The following is a 15617-nucleotide window of genomic DNA, read 5'->3' as shown; positions in this document are numbered from 1 at the left end:
AAATAAAATCAAATAAACAGAAAAATATGGAACACATGATTCCAGTGATGTTCAATATGCCCTTAGCTCACTGTGTCTGGATTGTAAAGTCTGAATTGTAAATGCTTAGTTGCCCAGAATTAGTCCTTTAACCTTCTTGCACCTACTATCGCTGCAGTGCAGTGTACCACTGTATTTATTGGGCACAATCATGAAACTACCTTGTAGGTCAAATTCCCATTACTTGAAATCTTTATGTTGGGTAGCTTATTTTTCCCTAAAAATTTTTAGCTATCACCATCTGATCAGTGGTGGTTACAGACCTTCCCTCCTAAACAGATGGGTGTAACACAACGGAAAGCATAGCAATGACAGCAGAGCAGCAAGGTCCCAAACTGCAGCAAGTGAGGATTTTCTCAAAGGCAACAGCCATAAGCACAGAAATAAAAAAAAAAGAAACTGCTAACCTTCAGAAGGTCTCAGGTACACAGGGATCACCAATGAGATACCCCCAACTGCATTGCCAACCCTCAAATGAGGTCTGGGAAGGGATGGATCCTGGCTCCACCCCTTCTAATCACTCAGTGCATTGCACGCACCTGAGCTCTCCTGGACTGGCCCTGCCTTCCCACCCAAGTGCTCAATCACTGCTTCGAGCCATGACTTAGCATTACCATTAAAATGTTTTTTCTTGTTAGACTGTTTTCCTTTTTTTTTTTTTTTTTTTGCAGTTGTTTTGTGTTTTTTGTTGTTTAAGTATGTAGGTATGTAGTATGTAGGTAGTCTACATATAATGGGAATCCTACATATGAGGTAAATCATAAACAGATTAGAGAAAATTCAAGCATCCGGATGTATGCAGAGAAGAAAGTTTTGCTGAATCTGGAATACAAGTAGACAGAATAAATAAATAAATAAATAAATAAATAAATAAATAAATAAATAGCAAGTACAGATAGAGGTCAGATGCTTTTCAAACACTTATTCTCTCCCCCTGTTTGCTGAAGATTCACCTAAATGCCAAACTAAATAGAGAGATTCATAAAACATTACCTGTTCAGGAATAAAATTTTATGTATTTTGATTATAAGCATTAAAAATACTGTAATTTTTTAGTATAGTTTTTTCCAAGTGCACTAACAGAACTTCTGGAAGATGTTACATACCTCTGTATAAAGTGTTTCATTTAGATTCCTGCATGCTCACGTGTGGGCATTGCTATAAATCTAAATTAGACTTAAAATTGTTTTTTATTAAAATCATTGTCAATCAAAAATAAAGTAAAACACATCTTTTTGTTCTAGCCAGTGTTAGTAATTATGCTCAATTCTCACGCAAATATTATTTCATAATGGTAATATCTTTTGCCATGCAATACTCTCCGAAGTTAGAACAGCTCTTGTTAGAAGCATCTTCACGCTGTCTGATAGGATTAACTACCTGTTTGTTACTGACACAAGTGCAGATGGGCAGAAATAACCACTGGAAGCATGTTCAAAACTTCGAGGGGTACTGTCGATTTTGTAACAATATCCACCATGTCTTTCCCATCCCTTAAAAGAAATGAACATTTTTTTGTATATTATTATATAGTATATAGATGTGCAAAAATTGATCCCCATTTGTTGCTTCTGTCTGTTCACCACTCATGACCCTACAGCCCTCTTCCATGGCTCAAGAGCAGTTCCCCTCAAGGTCTCTAAGAGGTGGGCAAATTTAACAAAAGGAAGTTTAAACCCTTAAAGTATGTCAAAAACCAAACCAAAACAGTTTAATATACACATATACACATAACAGTGTCTTTAGTGAGTATAGCAAAAATGTGGGCAATGTTAAGACACTTCCTCCACATATTTCTATTTTAATTTTTGCATGTTACACTTTGAACATTGCTTTGCTGACTTAGGGGTGTATACCAAGGCTCCCAACCATTTCTTTCACACAAAGCGTGCAGTAGCACTCAGAGGTTTATAGCTGCATTAACTCACTGCTGATATCAAACGCCTGAAGTACAAGGCAAACACTGCCCTGTCACATTCAGTTAAGTTGCTAAAAAGGAAAAAGAAGTTACAGCTGCTCTTTGTCTTCACATGAAAATGGAAATATTTACTCCAGAAATATGCTGCCCATTCATGCAGCAGTTCCCCCCAGTTATGCACTTCTCCTCTGCAATCTTCTTTCTTTTCAAAATTTTAGAAGAAGAACAGCAACCATCAAGTTCTGATAATAAGGAATTAAAGTTATGTATGCTCGTAGCTTATCCAGTGAGCCAGAACAGCATCAGGCTGCAGTTTGCCTCACTTCTTATATTTATTTCTTCTCATCATCCACCTCTGGCTCCCCAGAAGACCACACCAGACCCAGTGGGGGCTCTGCCTGCACCAGTGCCCATGACCTGTACGGTGCTCCTGGCTGCACATTTTAAATATCCAGCAGATTATGGGGATAACAAACTACCTCTGTACAGTCCATCTTGAAGCCACACAGAAAAGACAACCAGTCACCCTTGCTTTGCCTCCCGCGAGGGAGTTCGCAACAGGGAACCAGCACCAGAAGACCACAGCTTTTACTTAGGAATGTGTTTAATTGCTGTCAAGAGCATGCTGGGGAGCCTGAACACAGCTCTGCTCCCCTTTACTGTCATCCTCCTTCATGCCTGGCAGCTGGTACTGTAGTACCAGCTCCTGTGGTTTCACCTGAGAACATCACATATGCATGCTCAGATGCATGCTTTGTCAACAGAAATAAGCAAACCTGTGATGGAAATCTTTCCTGTCTGTGCACCAACGAGCTGGTGTTTCCCTGACAGGGAGATGCACCTTTGAACAAGAAGGGTTCTTCCACGCAGTTGACTCTACAATTGGTGACAAGACAGAGCATGGCAGCTTATGTTTGGATGGGGATGTAAAGGTAGTGAGTACTGGGGAATGAGAGGTTCAAGTATAGACAAAAAAAGCCCCTACTTGTGGCCTGAGTGTGTCTCCTCCATGTTCAACTCTCTCAACATTCTTAGCCATTGAACAAATTTCCCCTACTCATTAACCTGTGCCCTGCTCTTTTTGGCAGGGCATAGAGGTCAGGAATTGAATTAACTATGGGAGAGATTGTGGTACAAACAGTCAGAACAACAAACCACCTCATCTGGTCTGCAACCTTCCAAGTGCTCTGCAGGAGAGCAGGTGAAATAGCCAAGCTTTTGTTCCCTCTGGCTGGAGTTTTCTGGAGAACAAGTGTATTGCACCTAATGAAGCAAACACAGTCATCCTAACCTCTTAGAAATTTTAATTGGAAACAAATGGCAGCGCATAACCTTCCTCTAAAGGCTTTTTGGTGCCTCAAGTCTGAAGAAATTTGACACTAATCTTGATTAAAAATAATAACAATAATTGTGGAGTGACTGGAAGATGGTAAGCTTGCATAAAGACAAGCACAAGTTGAGAAATTCCAAACTTTAAAGGCTGAGTAATCTGTCAATAAAATTGCATTCAGTGCAAACAGGAAGTGATGCTTATGGAGACCTCTCCTGGCCCTACTGAATTATTTCACATGCGGCTTGAGGGACTAACTAACTCGCTCCTACACTGCAGGAATGAGATTTTGTTCCATGAAAACACTAGATTAGGCAATAAGTAAAAGCAAACATGAAGAATTATAAGGACAGAGAGAAGTGAGAAAACTATTATGTCCTTTTTGTTGTTTTTTTGGAGTTGCAGCCCCCAGTTGCTAAAAAGCATATTAGAAAAGAAGGACAACAAGGAAGATCAAATGTAAGGAGTTGTTCCCAAATAATAACTGAGCAGGCTTTGACCTGTCAGCCTGGAGAAGAGAAATGCCTTAGGGAAATGTAAAAAACCCTGAGTGCTGTGAAGGCAGATTACTACTTCATTGCAAAATTCTGGGGACAATAAAAGAATCTATGTAAGCAGGAGATGGACTGAACATGGAAGATGACAACATTCCACATAAAGGGTAGCAAATTTACAGATCTCTTTCACAAATGTCGTGAATACAAAGAACTCCCATGAGTTCAAGGGAAAATTGGACAAGTGTTTGCAGAGGGGAAATCCAGTGTATGCTGTAAGATACACAAATCATGAAAGGCTCAGGAAATCCCCCAAAAGGTTGGAGGTCAAGGGAAACTGAGAGAGACTTCATTCACATTCACACTGTGATGCTCTTCCTCAGGCATTGCTCATGGCCACTGGTGGAAGGAAGAATGTGAGGCTGCTGGACCCTTATTCTAAGCAGCTGTCCTGCTTTGTACAAGGTTTTATAGCTTCATTAGCGTTCTCTTAACAGTTTGGTTTGTTTTGTCTACCACAGACATAAAGACCACTGTATAATTTAGTTCTAAGCAGTTATTTTTTGATACACCAATTAAAGTACAGATGATTGAATAAAGTAACCAGGGCCTATACTTTCAGCTGTATACAGAGAAGCTCCCAACTTGATTATCAAACAGCTGATAGCTTCACAGTGTTTCAAAAGCTGGTGTAAACAAAATGTCTAAAAAGAGAGTCTGACCTTTGCAATGAAATATTTATTGGCACTATTATCCTGCCAGCTAAGAAAAAAGAATAGTTGACTTGCTAAGGAGAGAAAGTGTTTAGCACTTTTTTGTCTTTGAAAGACAGAAGTGTAGTTTTCTGCTGTAACTTGATATGGATGTACTGCAAAATCTCCACTCAGCAGAACTACAGAAAATGTTTAGAGTTAGCTCATGCAATGCACAAGTTATAAAATCAACATGAGATAAAAGCTCAGTAATAAAAGATAAGACTATAAAGCTTTGTAAAAATAAATAACTGTGCCTGAGGCCAAACCTCCCTTAGAGTCTACCAGCCCTTAAATATGAGTGACAGTAAGAGGCTAACAAAGCAAAAGATCAAATGTGAGAAACGAGGAAAAAAAAATAAAAAAGAAAAAAAAAATGGATAACTGCATGAAATAAAGAGCTGGAGCTGATCTGGAAAATTAGGCCAATGACTTGCAACAACATACAAATGGAATGTTAAAAGAGAGTTGTCAAGACAAAGCATTTGAAATACAACACAACTGTCAGTAAGGTTAGAACTGACTTCTTTTGATTAAATGAATATGACTCTTTTCACATTAGAAAGAAATATATAGAAATCAAGGGACTATTAAAGAAGGTTCAGCATACATTTTTAGTGGGTGTGGAAGATCAACAAGCAGAAATTTATGCTGAACAGGAAGCTTGCCAGAGCACACCAAGCTACTTAAGACCAATGGCTCTCAAGTCTCACTCCTGTGAGGTACTAAAAGTTCAAGTGCTGTCAGCTCCTAAGTACAGCTGGAAATCCTGATGCTCTGCACATTTTTCACACAGTCAGGACTACACATTTTTCTTCACACTTTTAACACATAGGATTCTCAGGCAATAAGATGTGTAGGTCCAAATGAACTAATCATCCTAAATACTAGGAAATTTTAACCTGGATAAAAGCAGCAATGTTGGACCTGATCACTGTATTTCTGTGGAAAAACTGCATTCAGCTTCAAACAGGTCAGCTTCTACCTTACAATTCAACTGAAGTGAGAAAAATGACCTGAAGGGTAAAGAAGCCGAATGGGATATATTTCTGTTGATAGAAAAAGTGAAACTTCTTCAGAGTTTTGAATAAAATCTAAGAACACAACATTGCTGTTTATATACAGTGGAAAGGAATCGGGGTAAATAAAACCATATATCAGTATCTTATCTATTACCAGAAAAATGTAAAGCCTAGAAGCCTGAAAACCTATTGTAATGCCCTGATTTAGTTGGCTGTACTCCTTCTCATTTCTGTTTGAAAGTAAAAGGAATGCTAATATACGAGTGGAAGAGTTCATTCTCCGCGTCAATGAAACTGATTGTTTTTCACCCTGACATTCCTTTTAAATGTATGAAAACCATGTGTGGGTTGAGGCATCATATAACAGCCATTATTTGCACAGATGGCATACAAAAGGGCTTTCACTTTTGATCTAGAAAAAAGTAGGAACATGGGTCACAACTGCTGACAACACAGTGAGCCATGAGAGGCATCTTGGGAAAGCTTTTCATCTTACCTTAAATTTTAGCTTACATATTTTCAAGGCAATTCGATTTTCCTAGCAAAACAGGCACATCCTCAGTACAAAAACCTAAAATCATCTACCCACCTATTTACATCCATACATTCTCCATCTACACTTAAGTGATTCCTGTATAATATTATCTAATAAGTAAGGTTCTGAAACAAACAAAAAACCTCAAAATCTCTTACCTCTGGACAACTGGTTTCTGCATCAGAAGAAACACTGTTAAATTCTCCTGCTTTTTTACAAATGTAAAATGATTTGTCTTCACATTTTTTAACTTTCCAATGTCCCTCCTAAGTAATGGGGAGAAAAGGGGAGGGAAAAGAAAAAGAATATTATATTATTTACATACTCATAATCTCCTGCATACACACACAGAGAGAGAGAGAGAGAGAGAAATGTTAACATCCATAGTTTTGTTCAGGTCTAGACTACTGCATGGTTTTGAAAGGTTCCTCACAGAAGTTACAAATACTGACAGCAACATAAAATTGATACAGCTGACCATTTTTCAGACTATGAATTTGAAGCCTTAAAGACTGGAACTGATGAGTCACACTGCATACTGCTACTTGGATTTTACATTTCTTCATCTTTGTCAGAATACCTACTAATACTGGCTAGCTTCCATTTAGCAAGCTTTATGTATGTGATGTTGGTTTTTTTTTGAATAAAAGCTCAAAATCGATGATAAATTTTTCTGTGCATCAGCACTGCGAAGTGTAATAGTTCCTAAAAGCCATGCTGCATTATTATAACTTGAATACATTAGGAATAGAAAGACAAAGTCATACGACAAGTTGTGATTTACAAAAATATGCATAGTGAGAAAATAATTTATTATCAACTAAAATAAAAGTGATTATCGTGTTCTTTCTACAAGAACAGGAAACTTACAGGTCCTTGTGCTGAAACACACAGCTGTCCTCTTCTTTGAAAGGCATTAGGTTCTTGGCTGTGCCAGTAGGAGAACTTTACTGGGGTGCCATCTGACCACTTAAAAACAACTGAGCTGTTACTACTATATAATCCAATCCATGTTTCAGTTACATTTTCTGTAAAAGAATAAAATACATTCTAATGAGGAAGAAAATATGCCCATTGTTCCTGTAATATTAACAATACTGTTAAAATTACTCATCAGACTTCAGTAAGAATTACTCTAATCATGCATTCTTTAGACAACAGGGACCAAGAACTGCTTTTGTACACCTGGCATCCTTCAAAGAGGAATCTACCAACAGTTAGTCACAGCACAAACTTTGCAGCACGGACAAGGCCAACCCGCAAAGCAGAAGATGCTGTGAATTGTTGTTACATCTAATCACAATTCTTGCATAAGGAAAACCATTGAGTATTTTGCAGCAGTTTGCACAGAACCAGTCAACAACAGGAAAAGATAAAAGTTAGACCGCAGAAGGTTCATGATAAGGGTGGTAACATCAATGAAAATGGACCCTGTTTCACTAGGGAAATCTCTACCTTCTGCTATAACCTCTGTCTGCCATTTGCCCAGCATGGTCCAGTGCAAATGCCACACCCTCAAATAAAGCAAGCAACAATCCTACAAAAGCCAGGGTGTGATGTACTCCTGAAAAACCAAGGGCAGCATACAGTTTCTCACTGTGATCCAATATGTTGATTCATTTCTTTATTGTATTTATTGGAGAAAGCGATGCTTTACATTTTTAAGACTCCTAGAAGGAGCACATATCACACTTCCCTCTTCTGGAAACAGCATTTGGGTTTGTCACATAACATAGGCTAATGATGTTCTATGGCTGCATTGAACAGCATTGCAAAACACTCAAAGAAACATTGTACTAACTTATTCAAAGAAACACTGTACTAACACTAACTCTTAAACTCACCGCGTTGAAGCAAATTATGGAGCAGCTCTGCTTCTGCCATGGAGGATACACTAATGAGCCCACTGCCGTCACTTTGGCATGAGATCAAAGCATCATTCCAGCTCTTCTCTTCTTTATGAAGTCTGTAGCAGTTGCGATTGTATGGGTACCAGCCAGCATCACAACGAGTGGCATAATACTTCCATGTATCTTTTAATTAACCATACAAAGTTAGAGTATGTTAGAATATTAGGTAGAATTACCAAGGTTGTACTGCGTTTATAATGCATGCAGAACTATTTTTTTATCTTCAAATGCTGAAAACAGAGTCATTCCAAGGAGGACAAAACACATGCTCTATGGAACATCATCATTCATCAGAATTTTTTCCCACCTTATTTTATGACTCAACCATTCAGGTTGCCAGACTAGTACAAACACACTAATAGAACTGCTATTCAGTTTAAAACTTGTTGCATTTCCTTGTTACCTTTGGACCTGATCCAAAACCAGATGAACCTTTTTCAGATAGAATACCTGTAAAGAGTGTGGGTAAGTCCCGTTTCATTGTCTGAAACAGGCAGGGAAACTTCTGATTAACTGGGAAAAAGTTGAACTTATCTGACTTTATCAAAATAGAGTTTACTATCCTAATAAACACAATTCTTTGTTTAAGTTTCCCACAGAATGGGAATCTGAGGCATTCTATACACTGATATATTAAGAACTTTATAAATACGTGCACAATTCTTTTTCAGTATAAGAAAAGCAGGGCATGTCATAAAAATACCTGCAAATTTAAAGCTGCATTTGTGCAACTTTATCCTCTGCAGGCGATTGATTAAGTCCAGTCTAAGCTTAACTTTCAGCTTCCATTTTTAAATTCCTTTCTAAGGCTACTTTTATACTCAAAATTGTGTCTGTATTGAAATACAAAGATACTGAGCCCTTTGTAAGCCTCTGCTAATGTAAGGAATCGATTAAATGCAGTGTATATTGAAATTATCAGTTTCAAAACACTCAATGCATTGTCCAGGACTGCATTTGAGCAGAAAAAGCTGCTACCACTTCAGTTAAGGTAAATGGCATCCAACTTAAACTAGGAAATCCACACATTCACTGCAGCTAACATTCTGTTCTGATGACTTTATAGGCAGGTAGCTTCCTCTTGCTCTCTTTCCATATTCACAAAAAGGACACATTAATACTGAAAGACTTACCCAGTGTTTCGTGCTCTGTCTTATTTAAGTATTTCTTGCATACAAAAGGCAATCCAGATTCACATAAGTAACTTTTCCAGCCATATTTCAATTTTGAACTCATCACCGCACAATAATTTTCACTAGAATGGTCCTCAAAAACATCTACAAACATATTTTTTTGAGAAGCACACAATTACAAAGCATCCATTATTGTAAAACAGTGTTGTATTCTTAATGAATGAATGCATAGGCAGCTCTGCACACTCAAACTTCCAGCACTGTTAAAATAGTGCTGCAGACAGCTTAACATCAATCACTACTTATACACACGTGGCAGTCTTTCCACCAGTGTTGGCTGACACTGTCACGTGTGAGGCTGAAACAAGTTCTGGTGATAATGTTACATGTGCTGGAGGACAGATGTCAAAACGCAGCAAACCGAGTCTGAAAGCTCACCTTAATTGAGTGATACGGTAAACAAACTAAAACTCCTTGTAACAAGGTAGAACACAGTTATTAAATATGCAGCTGGAATCTCAAAACACCATTAAAGTAGGTGACAGAAGGTCTAGATCATTAACACTTTGAATAAATGCATCTCAGTGGATGCCCCATCCCTAGAAGAAGCTTTAGTTCACAAGCATGAATAAATATTTCAACAGAAAGTTATACTGACTCGCTTGTTTCACTTTCCAAACATAGCTGTAGGAACAGCACTCTCAAGCTGCAGTTACAGAGTGCACACAACGACATTGCTATAACAAATCCAAGTACCTGCTCTCCAGTTGACAAACACCAGCGGCGCTCCATCTGACCACTGCCAGCCAGCACCTTCCTCCAGCCGATTCAGGCCTGTCCACAGCATGCTATCTGTGGTGTTTAACTGTCCTAGAACAAAGCAGGTAAAATTACGCTCCACGCATTCCCCATCTTTAAATATCTACAGGTACAGATACACTTCTTGCTACAATAGACATAAAACAAAATTTCACATTGGTTTCCAGAAAGCTCATGCTGTTCTTTCTGTCCTGTCCCTTTGTTAATTAACACAGAGCTGAGGAGGAATAAACTCAAAGGTCTGCATCCCTTCAAAAGCTGCCCATTCTGTGTAAGCTGTTCTGCAACACACAGCTGCAGAAATGCCAGCCTGACTTGACTTGCCATCAGAAAAAAACTAAACAATTTCCACTCCCTCCGCAGCCTGTGTACATATAAGAAAGTTAACAAAGTGATTTTTAAAACTTCCTGTCAGCTTACATCTTGCCATTGAATACCAGCAATAATGGGAAGGAACCTGAAGCCTCCTTATGCAGCACAGTTCAAGTACCTGCTTCTTTACTTGGTCCTCTTTGCCAGCACTGAAGCAGCCATCCAAGGACAGACCAGGACCAGTCTGAGACTCATTCTGCACAAAAGCCTTATTCAAGATGGAACTCCAAATGACTATATAAAAACAGCTTTGTCTTTTTTTCCCCATAGAGGTTGATTTACCTCCAAGCTACCACTAAACTGAAAGCCAGCCAGTCCCACCTGCACACCCCAAGCATGCAGCCTACACCTAGCACTAGCAGCACATGGGGCCTACTCACGGCTCAAGTTGCTGAGGTAGCTCTGCTCCTCAGGGCTGGTGATGCTGAGCAGGTCTCCTCCCTGTGCCTGGCAGGCTGCCCGTGCCTCGTGCCATGACAGCACGGCTGATGGGTTGAACTGGTAACACACGCGTGTGGCTGGGTTCTCCTTCCAAAATGCGCCACAGCCATCCTCTGCTCAGCAACAAGACAATAAGAAGTACAGCACTGTCAGCAATTTATTAAATTAACGACAGTAGCATCTCAACGGAAGCATGATGACCAGCTTCTCTGATATCCCTTTGTAAAAGTACATGCAGAAATAGGGCATTAACTGAATAAACCACCACTCCACTTCCCAGGTGGTTGGCAAAACCTCGGGAGCTGCTCTGCAGTTGGTGGCCATTTTCACAGCTCCCATGATACCAGCTGAGCCACATTTTAATTCATCCCAGCTGATGATGCTTCCCTGAGCTGACATGTAATAGGCGATGAGTGCCTCACCCAATTTGTGATGAAGCAGTCTCCTTCTATCTGGTACTCAAGAGATTAAAGCTACTATAATTACAAAATGTAAGCAGGGCTGAAAATATCCTCCGATACAACGGTTCCCTGGAAATTCCCATTATGAAATCACATTCCCAGATGTTTACAGCATGCTTTGGAACAGAGATCTGAGACACAGGCTGAGCTGGGAGGGCTTTTCTAAACCACTCTATTGACAGAAGATAAAATTTTGCTTATTTATGGAATAATCTACAAGCTGCTATGTATAATATTTAATATTCACGAACACTATACATCCAGAATTTTTCAGACAGCAAACATCTTCAAAAATCTGCTTCCAAGTATTTTAGGCCCAAAACACAAATATCCAAAGAGTGCATGGTTAATGGGAATGTAAAAGATGTAATGCTGTCAAAAGCAGAATGTCCTTTAGCAGGAGCTATCCTTCCTTTGCACAGTGACGTTAGAGAGAGTTGTAGCTCAGCTGCAAGGCACAGTCAGTGGGCAGCACAAAGCAGTGAACACCTGGCATCTTTATGCTTCCCCCTGGAATTGTGTTTTTTGGGACAAGGACTTGGATCTCCAAAGGCCAAACATGGCAAATAATGATAGTCTGCTACAGACTCCTCTTACTTTTTTTAAAGAGACATTAATTCCCCCCTAACAGAAAGGAAGTAACCTTGTAATCTATAACAAAGCACATCCTATCTTTATTAATAAAGACTGCAAAAAGTCTAGCAGTTAACATAAAACATGACGAAAGTGAAAACAAGCAATGCCTTACCAGCAACAGGACAAAACCCCCATTTTTCATCTTGTTCATAGTAACTTGTCGTGGCACACCACTCAAATTCCTTTCCTTCTCTGGTACATTCATAATACCACTTGTTGTTATACTTAAATGGAAAAACACATGGGAAACCAAAGGAATTTCCCAGCAAGGTATACGTTTCTGCAATAAATGAAATGCAGAGATTAAAAGAACACATCCACAGAAATTTCTCCTCTCCCATATTTCACTATTTCTGTTTTTGAAAGCAATAATTAAATGTAAATTTCTTAGGTTATTTTCTAATTTGAATTTATAAACGATACCACAACATTGTTACAAGCATGAGCAGCATAAATTCAGGAAGCAGAAACTGGAAACGTTAAGTTGATTAAATTTATCACCATGAAACAGGGCACATTCACATAACTTACAGTAATTAAAGAAAACAACAACACAAACAGAGCAATTATCATATAAAATCAGCATTTAAATCTGTAGGTACCAGAATCTGGATATGCTTGGATGCAAACCCTGCTTATTTTTTGTTTTCTAGTATGCGACAGACTAATAATCTAGTATAATTTCCCCTGCTCCTCCCGCTCTTATTTAAATGGATTTCTAATGTTTTTTCCATTCTTATTGTCATCGTATGAGAAAGAAAATGTGAAAGACAAAGGAATTTTAAATAAACCATTTAAAAGAAGTCTTTACACCAGGGAGAAAAACAATCTAACTAAAGCACCAGTCTTGCACACCTTTGCTGTCACTTCAATTAATGCCTTGTAAACTATTGTACATGTTGCCCTACTGTGTTTTGAGTATTGAGAGAACCAAGCTGTAACAGCATTACCTCGGTATCTCCTTAATCCCAGAGCACGTGCTTCTAGGAAAGGTCAGAAGACCACAGCCACACTTGGAACAACTTGTTTGCCAAAGATCCCATGTTGATATGCTAAGGATCGAAGTCCTCTGACTACAGAGGACAGGCACGCTTCCAGTTTCCCAGAGGTTATGCCTGGCTGCACACACACGAAAAATGCAATTCATGGATTGTAAATTTCCTTCAAAGCTTTCTGATATAATAGATGATACAAAGAAAATGGATTAGAAGAAATGAGGCTTGCACCTCTGTCTGCTACCATGCTGGTAGCTGCAAGAAATTATCTCCTTCCTGGCAAGAAAATAAATTTGCCAGCTATAGTCCTCTCACCATAGTTAATGCATCATATTTTGAAGGCAGGGATCTCCTCAGCCTGGTGGACTAACAGGCTGGCTTGTATTTAACTGCATGTGCTGAAGTGGAAGGAAGAAAACAGAAAATGGAAGTGAGAGAGGCTTTGCCAAGGCACTCCTTTATTTTGACCCTGAAACTCCTGAATGTTGCAGACCCAGGACTAGATCAGATCTACTTCCATGTTGCTGAGTGTATATAGTAAATTTGTAGGGCTCTTCATTATTTTAGATGTTTTCAGTCCGGTCTTAAGCACAGACTCTGCTAGGTTTTAGAGAAGTTAGATGGTATCATGCTTCCACAGGCATTGTAGCTCCCAAAGGAGCCTTCTGGCAGGGAGCAGCAGTCAAGCCCAGCTGCACCTGAAGGGGAAACCACTGAGACTCAGAGCTCCACAGTCCCAAAGCCATGTTCAAGTGGTAAGAATCAACAACTCCAGGCAGAGACATGCTGTGCAAACATTGGGTAATTCTTCTGAAGAAATGTTGAAGGAGAAGTTGAGGAAGGGGTCAGGATGTGCCAGTCTGAGGCAGTTCATGGAAAATGAACTTATCTTAGTCCTTGTTCCTGGAACACTGCTAAGGTCTGCAGGTCTGTATCCTGACTTACGCTTCTGTGCCTTCACAAGCTGTACAAGATGATTCATCACAAGCCTGATATCTGTCGCAAAGTTTGACATGTTCAGAGTCCAGGTGCTGAATGCACCAAACCTTTGATTAATGCACAATGCAACAGCAGGTGACCATCAGGGATCTAAATTCCAAACCTTATATCTCTCTTTGGGATTAATTGATAATGAGACCTGAGGGGCAGAAAACCCTTAGTTCAGCTTGTTACCTAACAGAGCATTTGAAATAGTTTACAAAGATATGAGGGCTTTGGGGAGGGCCAGGAGGGACCGTGTCATAGAAGAAGAGAAAATTGTATTACACAGTGCACTCAATTCAATTATTGCATTGAAGGAACCTGATGTTCCTTCAAAACTACTTCTGAAAATTTTCCTGTACACGTTTATATGATAATATTTTACTTTTACCTTGGAAAGGATGCTCACAAAGGTCTTCGTTGTAGGACATGTACTGTATCCACTGATAATTAGATTTTTTTTTTGCTACAACACGTTTGCTGTTTTCAACATCTAATTTGTACTCTGATACACCAACCAGTGCTCTGCCATCACAGTTCCACCATAATGAGTACTGATTTGAATCACACTCAAGCATAGTCAATGGCTGTTCTGGTCTACTAATGTTCAGTCCTAGACAGGTACTTTTTCCTATGTTGAAAAGACGACGATTGGATACCCATTTCCATAGCATGTGTTTGGAGAGCTGACTGCAGTCTTCCAGAACCAGGCCAGCTGTGTCCACTTTGATGCACAGGTTGGAGTCCGAACTTTGGATAATAAATATCCCTTTATCTGTACAGGGCAAAAAAAAGAACAGCAACAACATCTCAGTCTGTAGAATGCTGCAGATGATCAAATAGTAGTGGAAGACAAACCCTTATGTTATTTATGAAGAAAGCAGAAAATATCCACCAGAATAACTGACACTTCAAAAAACAATATGATCTAAATATACTGCCATTTACAAACATGTCGACCATTTGCCAGATCACAGATGTGAGGTTAGGACAATGTATCTCTAGTTGGTCATCAGAAAATATGTGGTTCTTAAAAACATCAGCCACACTTGAAGAATTAAAATGCCATTTGGCAAGAGGTAATAAGCAATGCAGTACAGGTTTAAGTGTCACAACAAGCCATGCTGTGAGCTGCAAAATAGTTTTCTGTGGTGGACTTGAGATTCCAATTAAGGTAAAGGTTAAAATATTGAAGGAGAAACTGCCGTGATAATTCCTCACTGTTTGCAACAGAGGCATAAAACATTTACTGCATTGCAAATATGATACAGAAAAGGCAGGATTTATTTCAAACAATAGTTAGTGCATGTTGTTCATCTACACATGACCACTCGGGACCACAGCACACATGCAGGGTTAGCCTGACATCTGAGCTTTCTTGGAATCAAACAGAAACTCACTGAACTTTGTGACATCATGTTGCAAGCATGTGAAAAGTCAGCTATTTAAGGTCATCTGAAGAAATGCCTAGCTGAGCATATAGACTGAAAAGGAGAAGAACTGAGGAACTGGAAATCAGCAAAATACAACTCTGTAACAGCTCAGCGATTTGGTTTGTTCCGAAATCCATTGACAGTTAACCCACAGAGTTCCTCTTCCACTACAGGCGAGATTTTATGCTTTGGGAGATTATGCCTTGAAAACCTGAGCAGCACCTCCATGTGTGCTTTCTATTTGCTGTAATTTACTACACCTAATGTACTGAAGCAGTAATAACAACAAAAGATATTACACATCTGAAGCATGAGAAGCAGAAGCCCACCCAGCTGCTGTACTTGG

At 39.2% G+C, this 15617-nt stretch overlaps 1 protein-coding gene across 3 annotated transcripts in view; it reads right to left on the bottom strand.

Moving 5' to 3' along the window:
• The window catches only part of PLA2R1 (phospholipase A2 receptor 1), a 34372-nt gene that overhangs the window by 15831 nt on the left and 2924 nt on the right, over positions 1-15617 (bottom strand). For 2 of the 3 annotated variants that reach the window (XR_014948210.1, XM_015869157.3), the window contains exons 2-10: positions 14230-14613; positions 11975-12142; positions 10705-10878; positions 9890-10003; positions 9134-9277; positions 7935-8123; positions 6961-7118; positions 6249-6356; positions 1420-1532 (exon numbers count right to left, since the gene is read on the bottom strand). Coding sequence is in view for 2 of the 3 variants with exons in the window: in XM_015869157.3 (XP_015724643.2) it covers positions 1420-1532; positions 6249-6356; positions 6961-7118; positions 7935-8123; positions 9134-9277; positions 9890-10003; positions 10705-10878; positions 11975-12142; positions 14230-14613 (1552 nt within the window). In the remaining variant the exon portion in view is untranslated. The remainder of the gene's footprint in view (positions 1-1419; positions 1533-6248; positions 6357-6960; positions 7119-7934; positions 8124-9133; positions 9278-9889; positions 10004-10704; positions 10879-11974; positions 12143-14229; positions 14614-15617) is intronic. The other variant, XM_085553043.1, reaches the window with a different exon arrangement.

This window comes from Coturnix japonica, chromosome 7 (genome assembly GCF_054131305.1).
Source record: "Coturnix japonica strain WE chromosome 7, WE-NBRP24, whole genome shotgun sequence".
Lineage (NCBI taxonomy): Eukaryota > Metazoa > Chordata > Aves > Galliformes > Phasianidae > Coturnix > Coturnix japonica.
The sequence above is the reverse complement of the archived record's forward strand: the minus strand, read 5'-3'. Positions and strand labels throughout refer to the sequence as shown.